Here is a 20002-nt window from a genome sequence, read left to right on the forward strand (position 1 = left end):
GCTGAGCCTGATGAACCCCTAACCCTGGATTGGTTGGATAAGGTCGATAACAACCTTTTGCGCAATACATAACGCAACAAACACGAGTGGGGCAGAAATAATGTAATCTCACTGGTCAATGCTATGAGAATTTCATTTTTCTGGCGGTGGTGAATTGAGACCCAACGAAATTTGACAAACCGGAAGCAGTATATACTTATACCCTCGGTATTATATGAGATTTCTTCTGAGGCATGTCAATGATTAACCAATCACCTTGTTCATACCCGGGAAATTTAAAAGCTAGAGCGGATTTGATACACGTATTTTTTTTCTTTCGAGGTCAAGCAAGAGCCTTGCATTATATGCGTAAAGAGATGATTAAGTACATAACGACAGTCAATATTTAAAGTTTTTTTTTTTTCTTCTTTCCTGTTCGGCAGACAGTTTTTTTTGGTTTTTCCTTCCCCCGTTCCCCTAGTTCTTGTCGAGATAATCACATAGGAAAAATATGTAGCTACATGTCGTGACGAATATCGACCTCTGGGTTCCTTTACTAGTATGACATAGAGTAGTACTCCCCGGAAAGGACTAGAGTACGCGGACCAGTTAGTGACATATTCATACACTAAACACGACTACAGCTACGCCAATGCTCCAGAATGATCACTTACAAACAGGGTAATCCAGGCCAGAAAGGTAAGTAGGAGTCCCGGTGCACTGAGGGCCAGACCAGATGACAGCCGACGGATACCCCACAACCCAGGTGTAGGCAATGAGGTGGAAGTTGCAGCAGTACTTGTTGCACCAGAGGCTTCTGTTGTACTGGTAGAACCATATCTGGTACCAGTCTACGGTCGAGCTGCTGAGCGTGTTCGTGCCAGTGCTTGTTTCGGTGGTTCCCTGGCTTTCGGAGGCGTCGCCGGCGTCGAATGTGACGATGCCTTGGTCCTGGCGGGCGTCGAGGATGGGGCTGGCGAGGGTGGTGAAGAAGAGGAGGAAGGTGGCAAGGAAGGCAAGGAGTGCTTTGGGATACATCTTGAAAGTCAAGTAGCTTTGTAGAGGGCGTTATGTGTGTATGAGGTATAGAATACTAGCTGTGTTTGAGTCGATGATGGTGGATAGAAGAAAGGAGAGCTAGAGCTGGATATGCGGAAGTTTATATAGTTGATTTCTCGCTGATATTTTCTATCGGTCGATACCCAAAAGACATCACGGAGAGAATTGTTGTCAGTGCATGAGTTGATGATCGGTGCTATCCTGATCGACCTTGAGTTCACAACCCCGCTCTCCAGTTCTCGTATTGCCTTGAAGTGCCCTTGGAAGTATACACTTTTCACGATTCTCAACTAACTGCTGAAGCTGAAGATTGATATGCCAAGCTTCGCACTGCCTCCACTGAACAAGAACATTAATAAGACACTCTTCAAAGTGTTGATTCCTTGTTTATCGATAGGTGGAATCGGCGATCACTCAAAGCACCTGTCGAGCTCTCGTTGGATGAAAAGAAACGATAGTACTGGTTAGTGATGGACAAAACCACGATGTACTTGTTCTATCGCCAATAACAGGACGGGGTTTTTCATTTACCAATAATTGAGATATGTGTTGTGCAAAACTCGATCAATACCGGTACCGCAAATAAGCCCAAGGGCTAATTAACTTAAAAAGAAATGTATTCGGAACTTAAGGGCAAGGGCAATTATGATATATATGTACGCCCGTGACTTAAGCCAATCGACGTCGACAACATCGTTTCCGATCCCTATCTACCGCAAATTTTGAATTGTATCCTACTGACTCCCATTCTCCGAAAGTTCATGAGACTGGGTCGATGATTACTTAAAAACCTTTTAATATGTTAGAAAAAGTAGCAGCCTGTCCCAAAGCATCATGAAATCACAGGTGCAGTTCGAACCCACACGTGATATCGATGTTTCTGCCCTATGGTTATTTTTGGAATCTTGCACCTGAATCCCTATTTGCACCTGAATCCCTATTTTCACCTGAATCCCTATTTTCACCTGAACGTGCAATAAATAGAGCCTTTGCGCAAAGGGCTCGAATGAAAAACCCCCGCGTAGGAAGAAAGACCTGACAACGGCTTGGCAGGTGCTATTTGCAAATGATCCAATCCATCATTCATGTGGCGTACCTTTTCTCCAACAAACACTGGGACGGGTAAATACCCTAGCTTAATTTTCAAGCCTTTTTGCCTCTGCAAGATAGTGCCAAGTTCTCGTATCGAAGATGCCCTTTCACTGAATCTAGTGGCGGTGATCTGGCAAATAGTAGATGATTAATACAAGTATATATTTATGGAGCGGTAAATGTGTCAAAAGTAATTTTACCAACGGTAGTAAATTATTTACCACCGGTGGTATAAGCACTGGATTTCAGTCATTGTGTCTGCACGCCATCCTACATTAGTATATTTCCCACCGGTATAAACACTGGGTTTCGGTCTTTATGCTGCGCTATACTACATAAATAAATGTTCAATCATTAATGCCAAAACTTATGAAAATTTCCCACCGGTGGACAATTTTCATATATATTGGCATTATATGGCCCCTTTTGGCCAAAAGATCTGTGCTTTTATCATAAAAATTAGGATTATAGGTATAAATACTGGTATTATTTTCACCACCGGTGGTAAAATAATTTACTACCGTTGGTAAAATTACTTTTGACATATTTACCGCCCCATATATATTGGTCACAATAATTTTCCTCACAACTAATGGAATTATGTAGATTCATATCCAGCTATACTTAGGTATTTATTCCGTCAATGATCGTGAAACTTGTACAACGAGCTATCACAAAAATTGGATTTAACGTCAGCTGAAATTAAAGCGGTACCAAGGATAATAAACTGATATTATTGTGTTAACATCCTATGAACAGTGAAACGATCAATGGTTTTTTCAGGCTGTGAATTTCGAGTGAAGGGAACTTTGTTACTGGACGCCCTGTTCCATTCAGCTACCAACCATTTTTGCTGTCGCCATTATTGCCCGGTTAATATCCATAACTGGCACAGTAATGTGAGTAAATTTTTTCTGAAAACTACCCGAATACCAGTCCATAGTGTCGGAAATCCCTAAAACTTAAAATTCATATGGTCACCAATCACTAATTTCCCTCATAAATTCGCACTTGCACCAACAGTGACTCCTTCACTCGTTATCTCGAACCAAAACTGCCCAGTCCCACCATTAACCTCACTTACCGCCCTCTGCAAGCCCCCACCCAGTCCCACTGTATCTGAGAAGCCCACAAACCTCCTCTCCTCATCCTCCCCAGACCGAAAGTGTCGTAGCACAATCTTCACGTTGACAAACGCATTCCACGGTGCAGGTAACGCATTTCTTAAGTAAGGCCTTTCTCTAGGTGGCTTTTCCTCTACCAGGGACCTCGCTCCACGCAAGGGAGGTTGTGCATCTAGATCACCACCCCGCCACCCCAAAAATCCAAGGTTCGTGACTACTACATAGGCGCCCAGCGCTCCGGCCACCTCCTGTAGCTCCCGCACAATACTACTGTACCGCTCCTGCAGATCAATCCAATCCGGGTGCCCTTGCGATAGCATGACGGCATGATAGTCATTCCAACGGTCGCGCCATATGAAACTTGAGATGCCGTCGATGAGGATGCTGTCAATACGGCGCTTGGAGGATTGGTGCTCGGTGGTGCAGAGGTATGATTTCAGAGACTGAATCGTGAGTAGGAGCTGTGCGGAGGATGTCGGGCGAAAAATGTGGACGTGTGAAAGAGCGGTTTTGAGAAGGCCATGGAGCTGAATGCTCGAGATTGACGGAACTTGGAGGTACTGTCTGGCGCATCCCCGCATTACCTCGTATAGCCTGTTGACAGAGAATTGCGACTTGCAGTCGATTATCACGACTGCGCGACCCTTTCCCCCAAGTTTGGAGGGTAGAGTTGCGACAGCGCAGATGAGATATAGAAGGTGTGTTTTGCCGCAAGAGCCGCGAGATGTGAGTTGAATTACGGGGAGGTGAAGACGTTTTGGGAGGGCCTTTTGAGCTGCTGTTAGGGACGGGTTGAGAATAAGATTGAGAAGGGCGTCGATTGCAGGAATTTGAAGGAGATTTTGATTGAGATGGTCTTTGAGCCGTTTGCTATTCATGAACTACAATTTTACCCAATTAATGAAATAACAAACTACAATTATACCCCAGTGGTTGTTAGATTTGTTGTGGGTGGATAAGAGCTTACAGAAATAAGAGATTGACGCTTAATTTTTCCAGCCAAAGCTGGGGAGCTGAATGGGAGAGCATCTACATTTGGTGAATTTAGGGCACACATGATCGCGGGTTGGGGTTGGGGTCGTCGTGTTTATTCTCACAATCAATGACGTCGCAACGTCATTAGAGCTTATTCACCGGGCTAGAAATTACTAGTGTAGGGGTATTTTCAAGCCTGCTTCACTGACTACATGCATGACAGTATGTAGTAGTGATAAGCATGCATACACCCAACATCGTCGAGCTTACTTGTATGTAGGTACCTAGAGAAAACCCTAAATGATACATGAATTTCTGCAGATATATTACCTGGCTGCATAACTTTATAGGGGAAATCAAACACTCAATCAAGCTTTTAATGTTAAAGCAGGTGCGTAGCTTAATTGTGGATATCGTGCGCATACCTAAGAATATTAGTCGACTAAGCCTAAGGAAAGAATCCAGAAATACAGACTTCGATGGACAGGTAAATTTTCCAAGGGATACGTACCATCATTAAATATCGTTCGATGAAGATTTTGAGTACGTAGTTTCGATTTGAACTGTCATATCCCTGTAAACCGTTGTTTCAACGTAACACGAAACCTTCATCGGGATCTTGGATATTATATGTCCCTCGGCCAGAGATGGATCAAAACACAGCTCAATACGTATATATGGAAGAATTGACCCTCCCCATCCCCTCTCCCACACTATTCATGCAAACTGCCGGTTTGCCGGGTGAATAAAAAAGACTGTCCGTAGGTAAAGTAGGTGCGTGAAAACAGACATCCCATACAAACTGAGAGGATGTAGAGCAAATATATACCCTGTCAAGTAAAAACAAAGCAGGAATAGTGGGCCTTGGCGCAAGGGCCTGGCCAATAGAACCACACTGATTGACAGTAGTCAAAATCCTTCACAATCTTTGAGTACCTACCCCGCAGGGGAAAGAACGCAGCCACTGGCAGTGTCCTTACATAGATACCCCCGTACCTCTTCGCCATCGTTCCATACCTTCGTAGCCTGAGACATCGACACACAATTGGATCTTTCAATCTTGCTCACGATGAACCCCGCAAGACTATCATTGACAACGCTGCGCGTCGCAGTCAGGAGCTCGAATCGTCATGTCCAACGTCGAGGACTCGCTACTCTCTCAAGCGAGCCGGTCAATGTTGTCGCTGAACCAAAGTCGTCTTCCTTCTCACCCCTCCAAGATGCGCTTGCTGCGAAGGAATCCAGGAACAATTGGACAAAGGCCGAGATTGAGAGCATATACAACACAGGCACACTAGAATTAGCCTTTGCTGCTGTAGGTATTCCTGTCTTCCGATATATGGAATACGTCAGGTCAATTGACTCATCCGCTGCTATGTGTAGGCAACAATCCACCGCCGATTCCACAACCCGTCCTCAATCCAGATGTGCACGCTCATGAATATCAAAACTGGTGGCTGCAGTGAAGATTGCTCATACTGTTCCCAATCTTCCCGCTACGACACGGGTCTCAAGGCCACTAAACTCTCCAACGTCGAGGCGGTCCTCGAGGCCGCCAAGATTGCTAAAGCAAATGGTAGCACCCGATTTTGCATGGGCGCAGCATGGAGAGACATGCGAGGTCGTAAGACGAACTTGAAGAGAATTAAGGAGATGGTTTCTGGTGTTAGGGCGATGGACATGGAGGTGTGTGTTACGTTAGGAATGATTGATGATGAACAGGCGAAGGAGTTGAAGGAGGCTGGGTTAACAGCTTACAACCATAACATCGATACCTCGAGGGAGCACTATCCTAAGGTAATCACTACACGCTCATACGACGAGCGTTTGAACACCATCTCGAACGTCCGTGATGCTGGAATTAGTGTGTGCACGGGGGGTATTTTAGGACTGGGCGAAACACAGGAGGACCATGTTTCTTTCCTGTACACTCTGGCAACCATGCCTTCACACCCAGAATCACTGCCGATCAACTCGCTGGTTCCGATCAAGGGAACACCTCTTGGTGATACCAAGCCGCTGCCCTTCACGTCGATTCTCAAGACGATATCAACTGCTCGTTGTGTCATGCCAACCAGTATCATCCGATTAGCTGCTGGTAGAATAACGTTGTCCGAAGAACAACAAGCGCTGTGCTTTATGGCCGGAGCCAATGCGATATTCACTGGCGAGAAGATGTTGACCACCGACTGTAGCGGCTGGGATGAAGATAAGGCTATGTTTGATAGGTGGGGCCTTCGTCCGATGAGGAGCTTCGTGAAGGACGAAATCACGGCACCGTAATATAAATATAAGGTGGCCATCAACATACTGAGGACGACCCTCAGATGTAAGCGACGAGGAAAGTAGGGATGCTTTTCCTTGCGATTTCTGGTTATTTTCCTTTATTTCATTGATCATCATCCATGTGTCGTTATATGAAATAGCAATAGACTTACTGCATCTAAGATACGTATATAGAATAGTGACAAAAGATGTTTTTTGTGCGTTCGATGATTTGTATCCGCCGGGTGATATTAATAAGACGCATGAGCGGCGAGGCTGTTCAGGGCCCAGGGGACGTAAGTACTAGAGGAAGCGCTTAATGTAATCCAGAGATCTCGAGGATTACAGTCCGCCCTAGTTGTTCCCGCTTGAGCGATGAAGTACATACAGCACTTGCCGTCAGGAGAATTGATTCCAATTGTGATTGCAGGAACTATGTCTTAATGAGCGCGGATTGGATTGGGATTCGGCGGGTAACTACACAGCATAAATTTAAACCACCTGTTTTACCTGAGCCTATGTCAACCCTCCTGACCCTGACGAGCCCACTCAAAGAACCATTAAATGTTGTTTTAGCGGCTTCATCTCCTCAATCCCGACCAAGCGAACCTCTGGCTACATCAAACCACGCATCATTCATTGAATTTTTCTCTGTTCTACACCATGGATGATATCTATTATAATACGATCCTAGTATTAGACCCTCTTCTTTACGGTATCTGGATATTCCTCTGGCTATGGCTTACGGATCCGGAAGAACTTCATCGGATCCTAGCCCTTTGAAGGATCATAGATGTATTACCAATTTTTCGGGAAATTGATACTCGAGGAATCTGGTGCGTAGCGTGAAATATACGTATATGTTCGAAGGTTCATATGAGGTATCTAGGTGGAGTCGACGGAAGAATTTTTGATGGAGGTGATTTGGTTTCTCAGGAGGGATTGAGATAAGTGTGACCGGTAGTTTTCTAAATGTTTCAGGTATGTGAAGGTGGTGTAGGTTTTTCTTTGAGCTTCTAAACACAATCCCCATTTTCCATCCCTTTCACCATGTGTTTAGAAACTATTTTTCTCTCCTCGCTCCTAATTCTTTTTATATTAACTTGAACCAGTAGTTTCGGATCAAAAGCTGGTATATGCACGGATGAATACCTAAAAAACGAATCCTATCCCTATTGTATCTGTCAGCTGTCATTCGCTAGGCAGAAGATTCTTATTACTGTGGAATGGAGGAGTACGCTGAGGTATGTAGCTTCCTTCATAGCGATCGGGATTCTATCATCGTGACTAATGAGCTCCTCTAGGTCTATTGCATCTTGCCATAATACCCAGGATTATTAGGCACAGGTGGACAATACTATCGAAAGCAAACTGGTTAGACTTATTGATAGAACTTCTCAATAAAGATACACATAATAGAGAAAGAGAGCTCGAGTGCTAGAGTGAGATATCACGATGTGAAACAGCTAGCTTCGGTACTGGAGGTAACAGCTGTGCGCTGTGGGGAAACTTGTCGGGTTGGAGTGACGACGTTGCCGGAAGCAATGGTGCATGGCCAGCTCCCAATACCTACCTAAGACTTCATTTCATGCTTTCGGCACTGCGTCGTGGTATTTCCAGAGCTGTGGTTCAACCAAGCTTTGATCACAGTTTTTAATTATAGTAACTTTTTATGCACGTGACGATACCTGCATGAGGCTCCGGGGGGGAACTAGCTACCTAGAGTAAAGTTCGCGACTCCATACTTCATGATCACAGTTGCGAAAGCGCTTAAACACAGCTATAATAAATCGCCAGATTACATAGAGCTCCCTGACAAACAGAGTGCTATGGACAGGTCGTCAGTAACTCATCCCTCTCTGTAATATCTAATGAGTAGTAGTTACTGACAAAATAGCAGGAACGACATCAAAACCAATACCATAATGACGTCGACGATATCGAGGACTTTGAGGGCGAATCCCAACCACGAATACCCACATCGCAGTGCCCCCCAGCGATTGAAGTGCCATTGCGTTCAGAACAGCCGCCGATGCCAGCGGTGCGCTCGACGCCAAAGCCGCAGCAAGGGATACCGCCACAGAGTTCAGGGAAGAGGAAGGGTTTCTATGATGGCATAGATCCGGATCTATTCGCATTAGCTGATGTAAATGAGAGGAATGGAACAAAAAAGAAACCAAAGATGGGTTTCTTGGCTAGGGACAGCCTGTCGGCATTTCGGGGGGCCTCTGGTGCCGCCGACGATGATATAACATCCGCAAAGACAGGCAAAGGGTTACCAGTGCCAAAATCCGTACAAAAACAACAGCCTTTCGAGTTTCCTACACCGACCCCTCAAACCCAATCTAATAAGTCTAGAGGCTTTGCTATAGACCCCGACCTCCTCGCTGCCGCTTCTCCGGTGAAGGAGAAACCACAGCGCGCGATAATAGGATGGAAGCCGTCTATCTCACAGGCGATTGCGGCCCAGGATTCAAGCTCCAGGGTTCTATGGCCGACAGGATCGTTCCAAACCACCCCTCGGCAGATGACCAAACATAATCCAGTCCCTAGCGATGATATGGTTCCTGAAACGTCTCCACCGCCCCCCACAACACCTCCACGTCAGACCCTGCCTGTACCCAATGATGATTCCCAAATTTCGATTGCAGATTCTATAGAAGACCTTGTCTCCCCTAGAAAATCGGAATACCATCGCTCCAAGACTGAAGACTTTGATATTATACATTCAGATATCGACATCACATCCTCGCCCCCACTTAGTCCATCATCTTACTATTCCTTCAAATCAACGCATGCAGATGATGCCTCCGTTAGCGGTGACTCTGTCCCCGACCCGGATCTTATGACTCTCGATGATCTTATAACCCCGTTGCCAATACGCAAACGCCTTCTAAGAGAACTAACACAGCAACCCCCAGCGACACCTACGCCTCAAACACCCCGTCCAGGTTACTTTAACATTCACGACCTACAAAAATCTATCATTGTACCGAAAACAGAATCCTCACGTGTTCCGGACCCACAGCACCGCCGATACAGTCCTGGCGGCCTCGCTGATACAGTATTGGGATGGAGGGAGGAACTTCATAGTACTTCTGTTTTCAAGCAGAGGGTACAGCCGATTGGTGTAGACTACATTATCACTGTCATCGAGGTGGTTCAAGATGGTGACATGATAATTATCAAGGGACATGGAGAGGAAGGCGTTGTGAAGGCCATTATTTCGGGTCCGGCAAGGTTAGGGTTGCAAATTTCTGTGGGGCAGGTGGTACGGTATGGAAGGCCGTGGGTAGTAGTGAACTTACTAGAAGAGGAGTGGAAGTGTTTAATGGGAAAGGTAGAAGTCCAAGAAAGGGATGGAGATGTAGATATGGGTGAATAGGTAGCGCTGTCATCTCTAGTGAGTAATTCTATGGGTTTAAAGCAAGGTGGTGGGTAGATAGATGGCTAAGGGTAATAATGGTCATGCAATATCACTCGAATTTATTAATAGGTTATATTTGAGACTTTTATTGGTATGATTTACCTATACTTAAGTATACTCAACATAACCCATATAATATAATCCGCACCAGTCCTTGAATGCTCTTCAGAACGGGGCAATTATAGGTTCTAGAAAGATTTAGTGAATATGTTCAGCATCAAATCATAAATAACGTAGTTTTGCACACTGTTTCTAGTTTCTTGGGATGATAGCAGTTTCTTACTACGTGTTATTTCTATTGGTATATATAGGAGGTATGTGTGCGGCTTTTCGTTTGTGGCTGTACTGGTGCCGAATCTAATCCTGAAACGGCCTCTAGCAAAGATTCGGTCCTAACTTAGGATTAGTTCTTTATTTACCGTATTTTCTAGCATTTTGTTGAGCCATACTGTTATCAAATAAGGAGGTGAAAATTAATTCCTTCTGCCGTCTATCCACGAGGAAAGCACCTGTCAGAGATACCATTATCTAATATGAAGCAGTTTTTCATAGCCTTCCTCTATCAGAACGTCTTGATACTGTGGTCGCATGAAACGACCGAAATCTCCTTTACTACGGTATCTTCGTCAATACTAAGGCCAAGGTCATTTCGAGATACCGGAAGCCTAAGGCAGTAGCATCTTTCCTGTTCATGCTGGCTTTGAGATAATGCTTTATGTTCCACTATATAGAACAACCTCAAAGCACCTTATACCTTGAGTATTTATTTCCGCGGGTGGGCGTGGCCTTTATTGTTTATTGATAATTATTCTGGTCCCAGATCATGAGAGAAGGAATAGATAGCGGCCTTTCCACCTTTGTAGGTATGTCACGAGAGTGGGTACAGCAAGCAAACATTGAATCAGATATCGATCCACTAAGCGGTAAAGCCAATTCTGTTGGTGTGCAGCTATAGCTATATCGGTTCTTCGCTACTTCATCCGGATTATCAAACATTACCACGTCCATCATAGTCATGAGGTATATACAGACATATATGTACACGTCGTAAGACATGGCACGTTATCCTCTGGGTTAATCTGATTTGGTGTTGGAATTGGCGCTCAATATCTGTTCATAACCAACTGCCCATTTACGTATATGTATTTGATGTGTATACCGCCATTACCACGACAGTTTCAATCACTGGCGGCAGCTATGATCTTGAAAGTCGTTTCAGTCTTGCCTGTTTTGACTGTCTTGCCCGTTTTGCCTGTCTTCCTTGTTTTGCCTGTGTGCTTTGTCTCATGCTTGCCTCGAAGAAACGTCAGCAGTCGATGTTTGGCGCTACAAAATACAACCGCAGAAGTACAAACCCCCAAACTATTACATAGTATATTCATGCCAACTTTCGCGCTTAACTCGCTTAAACCACAGCTAGGTACATGTACTAGGGTGTAGCGAAAAGTGATCAGAATCTGATAAGACAAATACTCACGACAGGCATGAAGTACCCGAATATGCAGCTGCAAGTTTTTGGTGTATTTTTGACTTCTACTCCAATGGAAATTGCAGATTAGGACGTGCATTTTCGGGTACTTGTTACCTGCTGCGAGTACACGTATTCACCGCAACATTCACTTATCAGATTCTGATCACTTACCCTCAACACCCGGTACTAAATAACCTCAATTCTTAGCCACGTGGCGCAGCTCCGGTGGCGCCACTCCTTATTTTGGCTCGCTATTGTCTCACTAGTAGATACCGGTAAGAAATTGAGTATCATATGGTGGTGCCGAGGATGAACACAGTATAGGAATCTTCGTCACTGCGGAGAAAGGGCTGTTTACAATGAATAGTGAGCTTGTGCTGTAGTTACTTCACTAAGTTTGGCTTCTGTCGGAGAGTATGTAAATACATATCTATATCTCATGCTAGCTCAGGAAGTAGGCGCTCTTGTATTTATTTCACCGACCACAGGCTATCTCCTAAGCTTCTACAGCTTGACATGGTATTATGAAGGCTATGTCATGTTTCCCCTGCGTGTTAATGCCTATTGTTAGGTATATAGGTAGCTTAGATATCGTAGGAGGAAGAATTATCACCTATCAGTAGAGTAAGATGTATGGAGTAGAGCCGCTTCACTAACAATCTAGTACCGCTGACAAAAATGAAGAAACAGTTTCAAAACTGTTACTACCCCCCAACTCTCCTGAACCAATTAATTTAGGTGAGCAGTAGGGCTAGTAAAAGGCGCTGACCAAAGACCGGACCGCATGGCGCCTGAAGAAAACTTCCCGAAGTTACGGAGTGACGGGAGTTTTACCATATCAGCACTCTAGAATTGTTAATCAGGATGAAATTTCAGTCATCGTCTCCAGTTCCCTGGATTCTTGCTTTGAAAACGTGAACCTGCATTTACCACACGCCCACTTCACCTCGATCTGTCCGGGAAGCTTTACCGGCCTACCCTACCAAAATTCAAATCTGCCAGTTTCCAGCTCAGGTACCCTTCATTGCGGGGTGCTGAGTAGAAGGGAAGACACATAGCCGCTGAGGCTTACCGGTGGGTACTGCAAGCTCATACTATCAGTTTGATATTGCAATATTTTCGCATTAACCAACTTCCCAATGCCGGATGGTTCGGAATTTTTGTGCCACCTAGTTACTGGCCACCCTAGGGTCCTTGATAGCTAACCCCCGCAATGGATGTAGATTTTGGTCTTAATACGAACAAACCAGGCGGCGTCTTCTCACGCAGATTTCGTTTCTTGTTTTCCAGGCTACACGTTAAAACCTCTACGCATGACAGACAAGCTGAAAATGTAATCTTAAAAGCACGGGACCATTGGTTACGAAAATGCCTTGAAACTTCTCTCTCTCAGGTAAGTAAGCCCAGGTAAGTTCTGTGCTGTGCCTGTCCTCACGCATTAACGAACGCAAGCATGAATTCATTGACTACGTGTGTAGCTGAATCTTGTGAAACGTGGATCTCGATTCGACTTACACACATAACCCCTGTAGGAACAATCATGGGAGCCGAAGGCAGATCAAACCCGTTTCTAAAGCGATTTAGCGACTCAAACAAGAGGCTCTTTAGATCTAAAGATCGACAACGGGGGTGCAGGTTTGTAAGTAAATATTGTCAGATACCAAAATTAACCGAGCTTTTTTGTCCTTCCATGAGTCCAGTTTCAGACTATCTATAACCAATTATAGATTTGATGGTATAAACTTCTCGGATTGAGTCATAATCAAGGAAACACACAAAGAAATCCTTCTAATCCTAAACTGGAGTGAAGGTATCACCAGATCTCAGCCCTTACTCTCCGTTCCGGGTGTTGGTATATACGTATAGTGTTTGATAGGTCTGGGCATCTGATACCTAGCTAGCCAACTATCGATAATACGCTGCTGAAAAGATGGGTTCTTATTAAAGAAGCCAAACCCGACTTACAAAGTGAGTGTGATCCAGAAAACACTACCAGCCAACCCGGAGCGCCCCACCTCCCCCATAAATTCATCAAATCGCAGTAATGAACTCTCCCGGTGTTGGGTTGGAGGGTTCAAATTACCAAAACGTAAGTATTTCTTGATTGTGTGTGGCGGAGCCGAGCTTTCTTGCTAATTCGTATGAGTTTGAAAGCAGCCGAAAATCGAATGCAATATTTTGAAGCTTGACAGTCACGTACTCGAACGTATCCTCTTCTACCTGAAATCGCCGGGTATCCACAAGGGTCGTAATATACATCTAAATGGACAATCTGGAAGACACGAGACATACGAATCAGACCCACAAGACTTATATCACACCCTTCTTACCTGCAAGGCGATATTCAAACCATACGAGAATATCTTGCAAAAACGGAAGCTTCTTGAACTGTTCTACCTTCAGATTTCCAAACCCCCACATCATGAGTCGCGATTAATTGAGATGGAGGTCCCAGAAAAATTCCGAAAGTTTGTGGCTAACGAGGAAATGCAACATCATGCCGGTTCAGCGTTGCAGATCTCTATTGGGATTGAATTTATTTTCCAGTCGATGGGATCATTGAGTCTTGGACAATCATACAAAATCGAAAACGGCACCAGTGATGATCTGGTTGATCTCTTGAGTCAAAACTGCGTCAAGCGGGCCGAGACTTTTGGATTTAAGAATGAAAAAGACCAGTCTGAAGTGGATATATTGCGGGACCTAAAGAACCAGTTTCTCGGAATAATCAACTTCTATCAATACGATGCGACACAGGGTTATTTTGTGGGCAGTGGAAAAACAGGTGGGCACCGGCCAAAGGGATTTTGGGCCATGATCTGCCATTGCAAGAAGGATAAGTTTTTAGTCCTACATAGTGTCGGTGGGAATGTGTGGGATCGCAATTTTGCCTGCCCAAGAGTCGCCGAAGTCACTAGCAAATAGTAAGTTCCATCATTTTCTGTCCACCCTAGCTGGAAATATTGTGAGGAAATTATACGTACCATGAAATCAAGTTTAGGGAATCAACCTATTTGTCGTGATATTGCTGCATAATCATATGAACCTTGCTAACCCTGGACTTTAGTGCTCACGCGAGAAATACCTATGAAGCCGCATTAACCACAGGACACTAGTCAGCGCGGGCTTGTTGGATAGTGTCATAAAAGGTCCAAATTGTATGTTCCTGTTTTGTCTGTTTTTGCTATTGGAGGTTTCACTTACGAATGGGCATTTTCAATTGTAAATTGTAGTTCCGACGGAATGAGTGATACCTTGTGATTTGGACTGCCGTTGTGAAATGAAATCTTTCCTTTTCTCTTCATGGAAGGAGCAATTAGTGATGATCAATAAGTCGATTCAATGAGTTATAAGTGGCGAGAATGGGGAAAGTTTACCAACTGGTGTTACGCATGCTCTCTCATACCTTCCTCTCGTGAGATAATCGACAAATATAGAACTTTCCGCAGTATTAGCGTTATCGAGCTTTGACGAGAACGATGTGTAGATAAGGTCAGTTCAAATGAAGAGGCACGCAGAATTTAAGTAAACATGATAAACCTGTGAGAATCTTGAGAAGTGCGAGTGAGTGCCACAATATAAGCTCGGAACCAACCCCAGAGGGAAGCCCGAAGTGATGTTAGAGTATAAGAGCATGAAGTAAGGCACTTGTGTAACCTGAGCGTTCAGGGCATGACGTTACTTGACCACCGGGTATATCAACTGTTTCAGAATCGCTATTAGCCGGGTTGAGGCATAAAGCTTAGTATCTAGGTACACCCGTAATCAGTCATGATGTTACAACTCATCCAACCTCTATAAAATCATCATTCAATTGTTTCAGACAATGAATCACGTGATAGCCTTAATCTTATCATAATTCATCACTCGGTAAACCCAATGTTGAGGAAGTTCGATCTCGGCGGCGCGTGCTTTACACTATGGTTTCACGTAACAATCTATGTGATATCGATTCCTAAAGCGTTAATAATAAAATTCTAAGACACACTGTGTTATGTAGGGGTTCTCACATTGAGGATTGGACTGATGGACTGGTAGAGGTTGACTCTGCGGAAAGGAGTAGAGAAACAAGAGGGAGTCCCACTCTCGTAGGTAAATAGACGTGGTTGTAATTCAGTAAGTGGTAATCTTAGAGAAGTGGGAACACCAAGTACACACTAGGGCCACAGTCATAGATAGCCGCCAAGACCGAATTTGCCGCTGACTAAGCCATTTAACGGGTGCAGCGAAAGCTTGCAATTCTCGGTCCTTTTTGCCCGGATTTCTGCACAATCACCTCTTATATAAGGGTAATCTCTCTATAACGATACCAAATTCCGGTCCCGAGCGTACCGTTATAGCAAGCTTTCGCTGTATATGAATGTGCCATTAGCGCCTGACATATTACACGTAGCTACATGTACAGCCGCATTCGAAAAGTACTGGCACCCTACTATATTGAGTCGTTCATGAATTGTAGCCCACCAACAACCATGGCACTCGCGTATACTCAACTTATTGATAGGTATGAACGCAATAGAGACATTGTAGCTCTCTCTGATAACGGTCTCGAATATTAGAATTGCAAAGTAGAAAGGACTGCCTCGTGAGTTTAGCCCGGAGGTGCCAAAACTTTTCGAATGCGGCTGTACATACATAAAAACAGAGATATGATATAAAATATCTAGCTCTTTCAATGAGAGATACATTTAGATTACGTCTCGGATTAGCATGTCATCCTCTAATACTTAGCCGCTATTAGCTCCCATGCGGACAATATTTGACTTAGGAAAAAAGATAGAAGGCAAAGTTGAAGAACCCTCAAAAAATTTGATTTTAATTTTCCGCATTTAGCAAATAATCGATATCTATATGCCATTGACCTTGACAGCGTGGTAAATTACTACACACATGCTCCTCAATGAATCAGGTAGCCACGGTACCGCCCTACCTGAACAGATCATCCCCGCAATACAGGACTAGATATATCTGTTCCTAGACTCGGGGTTGATATCTCTAGCTAGGTTGAGTTTCAGGATTACATGTATGCCTGGCACGGCTCAGACATGTACACCTACCGTCAATTGTGGGGGCCGACGCTTTGATCGCGGTTAAAAAAGATGAAAGACTCGGGCCTTATTTTATATGGACCAGATGTTTTCTTTCCCTAAGTTTGATTTGACATCTTCGACCCCCACGTTATCCACAGGTTAATCTCCTTCATGTCTCCATATGTATTCTGTTCGTGTCGTTATTTAAATTCACTAAATTTCTCTCACTGACGCCTCTTCTTTAACCTAGTTTTTCATCATCATCCACTCCATCTCGTTCTTCCTTTCTAGCTACGCAGAAACTGAAATTCGAAATGATCACTATGAACCTGGAATTCCTGACAAATTGGAGTTTAATCCGTTATTGTTGACCTTAATATCGCTATCTAAATCTAGTCTTCTATCATCACTTCTATTCATTCCAAATTACCATCTCACTTCAAACCACGCATCTTCAACTTCCTCCTAGTTCTTGTATCACCTCTAGTTCCACTCAAGACCACCATCTAACTTCAAACTACGCATCGTCAACCTCCTCCCGATTCTTCTTAACGTACTCACCTTCGGAGGCGCCCCTTCCGGCACAACGTTCCGATGCTTCACTCTCTTGATTATTCTGATTCCCCGTGCTCTCAAGCGATCTCTTTTCCTCCTCATGGTCACCTCAGGCAACTCCCCAGATACCCTTTCAAGTTCCGGTAGCTCCGTGATATCCGCTTCTCCCGCAGGCGGGTAGGCCCGCCATGTGTTGTCTTCCGTGTGATGGTACATCGCTACATCCCCGCCCTCAAAATCCTCAGGCGCATGAAAGATATCGGGAAGATTATTGGGGATAGCTACTGGATCTGAGGGACCTCTAGCGCGCGTATTAGCTTCGGCTTCGGGCTCATCGCTGATGCCGGAGTAGTAATAGGCTGAGTAGGAATAGCCGCTGGGGTCGTTGGCGCGGGCGTCGGCGAGGACGGCGGCAATCTCTTCTTCGGTCGGGGTGCGGGGTCTGTTGTCGTCAGTCATATTGAGCTGGTAATTGGTGGTTTGGTTCTTAATAAAAAATTTATAATTATTCTTATTGGATGGTTTGCTTTTTGGTTGCGGATTGATCCTACTGGATGCTGGGATGAGATGGGATGGAGAATCGAAAACTACAGCTGGCTCCATGGCTTTTATTGCGATAGATTATTACAAGAGTTCTCAGAAGTGTTCTTGAAGAAACTCGCACCTTGTAATACCTGTGCAAATATTCTTCATGGTGCGCTCTAAATTCGTCAATCTCGAAAGACAAATGTGGGTTAGGGTTAGTTTTTGGTTGTGTTGAAAACGAACGCGCAGAACAAGAGAATAACGGATTCAGATGTAACCCGAAAGAGGAGAAAAGTAGTTCCCGAGCAATTGGAACTGTGGGGTAAAATCATTGATTTCCTTCTGTATTTCCTGTTGGCGAGAAAGCCTTGGTGACTAGGATGGAGTTCGTAGGATATAAACCACAAGTACATCATAGGACGACATAACATAGCCCGAAAACTATCGAAGAGTGCGATCCCTAGAAGAAAACTGAGTCAGCGTGGGAAGAGAGACAAAGGAATAATATCGCAATCTGTGACCTTACTTTGTTAAGTTTGATTGATATACGCCTAGCTAGGCAGAAATTCGAAAGGAGGAAACAAACAATTGCGCTTATCGAAGCTTCCAGGATTGTCCCTGCAAGTATCTGTAGGACAATACTTATTGCTCCCATTCCCAAAGTTGTAAAACGAGGCTAGTTGTTGGTAGTTTGCTCGATGGGTGTGTTAGGATTATCTATTAAAGCGTCATTCAAAAGAGGGATAAGGGAAAGTGTTTGATGCTATGGGTCAATACCTTAGGTTACGCTAGTTATGTAAGTCTGCTGAAATTTACGCTTCCATATCTGCCATAAGTGCAGGTAGATACAACTGTCCTGTTAAGTTCTTCTATCCGACCCCAGCATCAATCAATTCACAATCACCATCTATTGATTCACCGCTATTACCACACAGATATCCTCCAATCTGCTATCAAGCCTCTACTCGATCGACGTGTGTAACGGTCGCTTAATTATTAGGAGGCAGGTAGCTGGCATTCTTAGCCAGTAGCTGCACTCGTTCATGATCAGAAAGCCTATAGCCTCTCCATGTAAAAGACGTTCGCTTACGGTCCGAGGAGGAATCGACTCACATCTCGGCCTTATCCCTTCACAACCTCAAACCACTTGCTGCGTCCGAACATCGATTATCCCTATCTGGCATATTTCATTTCCACGCTCGCTGCCGACCCTCCCGTTGTTCTAACCGCTTTCGGCATAGTGCGCTTCGAGTGATGGTCCATGATTGGATGTATGGCAGTTGCCGATTCCCGCCAGCGAAAATATCTCGCTATATTATCTGAGCTTTGAGGGGTAAAACCGAGCTTCCGGATACGTAAGAGTGGGCTGTGCGCTTCCACAGTAGAACTTGTGTGGGCCAATTGTGCTGAGAAAGTTGTAAATTTGAGGACGTCATGGGGAATGAACAAGCCTTGATTTCCAGGGTCCAACCAAGGGTAATCAATTAATCAGTTGAAGATCAAGGCTTGATTCTTGGGAACTAGGCCTGTCTTGTCGATTATCCCTCTGTTCTGGGCCGTTTTTCAGCTCCGACAGATGCAGCTCTAGAGCCTTGTGCGGCATCAAGTGCCGAGTTGCGCAGCTTTCTCCGAAGGACAGGTGGGTATATAAGGTAGAGCTCATGGCTTAAAGAGATGAACTTCGAACTCTCTCACTATTCATACAACTCTCAGTCACTCACACTACTATATACTCAAAGACTCATACAACTATGTCTTTCAGCGAGACCACACGATACCACCAGCTCATCGACGGCCGAATCCTTGAGGCCGAATGCCTCAATGAATACGGTGATTGGGTCCGCTCCGCCATCGATCTCAACAACTACATTGGCAACATCAATGGTAACTTCTATCCCTACTCTTATTGCCAACGTTTATATACTCATCAAGAATAGGAACCCTTGAATGGGACAGCGCCGGTTTCTTTGATACCGCCGTCAACGTCAACTTGGTCGAGTTTGGACGAAGACTCGAGGCTGTTCTGGTTAGGGAGAGCGGGATGGAAGATATCTGTAGGCTGTGGCTTGACGAAAGGATCTCCAACATTAACGGGGAGCTCGTTTACCGTAAGCAGATCTCACCTTGACCACAGGATTTATGAGTACCTAACTTCTTTACAACAGAGGGCAGCGGACGATTTCAACAAGGTGGATTTCAACAACCGGGATTAGGGCAGGTAATCGAAGACGTAGCCTACATGGAAGAGCAGAGAATCGAGAACGATGTCTACAGAGATGAGGCCAGGGTTGAGGGTGCGTTCTACGGGGCTGAGGCTGCAGTCGAGGGGGCAGTCTACAGGGAAGAAGAGAGGATCTACGACGATGAGGTTAGAGTTGAGAATGACATCTACCGGGATGAGGCCGAAATCGCAGCTGTAGAGAACTTCAGGCCGGAAGTGGAGGTGGAGGTTGACTTTAACGGAAGAGGTTACTACTAGTTTTAAATCTGGGATATATCA

At 44.7% G+C, this 20002-nt stretch overlaps 7 protein-coding genes across 7 annotated transcripts; 4 read left to right on the forward strand and 3 right to left on the reverse strand.

The window, feature by feature from the left end:
* Window positions 1-535: 535 nt before the first annotated feature.
* H6S33_007621 (uncharacterized protein) lies at window positions 536-1017 on the reverse strand (the record flags this gene model as incomplete). Its single annotated transcript, XM_044839285.1, has 2 exons — window positions 536-570; window positions 654-1017. The coding sequence occupies 2 exons, from the start codon at window positions 1015-1017 to the stop codon at window positions 536-538; spliced, it is 399 nt and encodes a 132-aa protein (XP_044688494.1).
* Window positions 1018-3127: 2110 nt separating this feature from the next.
* On the reverse strand, window positions 3128-4132 carry H6S33_007622 (uncharacterized protein; the record flags this gene model as incomplete). Its single annotated transcript, XM_044839286.1, has 1 exon — window positions 3128-4132. One exon carries the CDS (start codon window positions 4130-4132, stop codon window positions 3128-3130), a length of 1005 nt encoding a protein of 334 aa, XP_044688495.1.
* A 1166-nt stretch (window positions 4133-5298) lies between these two features.
* On the forward strand, window positions 5299-6512 carry H6S33_007623 (uncharacterized protein; the record flags this gene model as incomplete). The annotated part of the gene is made up of 2 exons (XM_044839287.1): window positions 5299-5544; window positions 5613-6512. 2 exons carry the CDS (start codon window positions 5299-5301, stop codon window positions 6510-6512), a joined length of 1146 nt encoding a protein of 381 aa, XP_044688496.1.
* A 1811-nt stretch (window positions 6513-8323) lies between these two features.
* On the forward strand, window positions 8324-9879 carry H6S33_007624 (uncharacterized protein; the record flags this gene model as incomplete). Its single annotated transcript, XM_044839288.1, has 2 exons — window positions 8324-8338; window positions 8395-9879. The coding sequence occupies 2 exons, from the start codon at window positions 8324-8326 to the stop codon at window positions 9877-9879; spliced, it is 1500 nt and encodes a 499-aa protein (XP_044688497.1).
* A 3557-nt stretch (window positions 9880-13436) lies between these two features.
* Window positions 13437-14508, forward strand: H6S33_007625 (uncharacterized protein; the record flags this gene model as incomplete). Its single annotated transcript, XM_044839289.1, has 3 exons — window positions 13437-13481; window positions 13547-14316; window positions 14460-14508. The coding sequence occupies 3 exons, from the start codon at window positions 13437-13439 to the stop codon at window positions 14506-14508; spliced, it is 864 nt and encodes a 287-aa protein (XP_044688498.1).
* Window positions 14509-16905: 2397 nt separating this feature from the next.
* On the reverse strand, window positions 16906-17436 carry H6S33_007626 (uncharacterized protein; the record flags this gene model as incomplete). The annotated part of the gene is made up of 1 exon (XM_044839290.1): window positions 16906-17436. One exon carries the CDS (start codon window positions 17434-17436, stop codon window positions 16906-16908), a length of 531 nt encoding a protein of 176 aa, XP_044688499.1.
* Window positions 17437-19253: 1817 nt separating this feature from the next.
* On the forward strand, window positions 19254-19981 carry H6S33_007627 (uncharacterized protein; the record flags this gene model as incomplete). The annotated part of the gene is made up of 3 exons (XM_044839292.1): window positions 19254-19386; window positions 19440-19610; window positions 19668-19981. 3 exons carry the CDS (start codon window positions 19254-19256, stop codon window positions 19979-19981), a joined length of 618 nt encoding a protein of 205 aa, XP_044688500.1.
* Window positions 19982-20002: the final 21 nt, after the last annotated feature.

This window comes from Morchella sextelata (genome assembly GCF_020137385.1).
Source record: "Morchella sextelata strain SCLS chromosome Unknown scls_24, whole genome shotgun sequence".
NCBI classification, from domain to species: domain Eukaryota; kingdom Fungi; phylum Ascomycota; class Pezizomycetes; order Pezizales; family Morchellaceae; genus Morchella; species Morchella sextelata.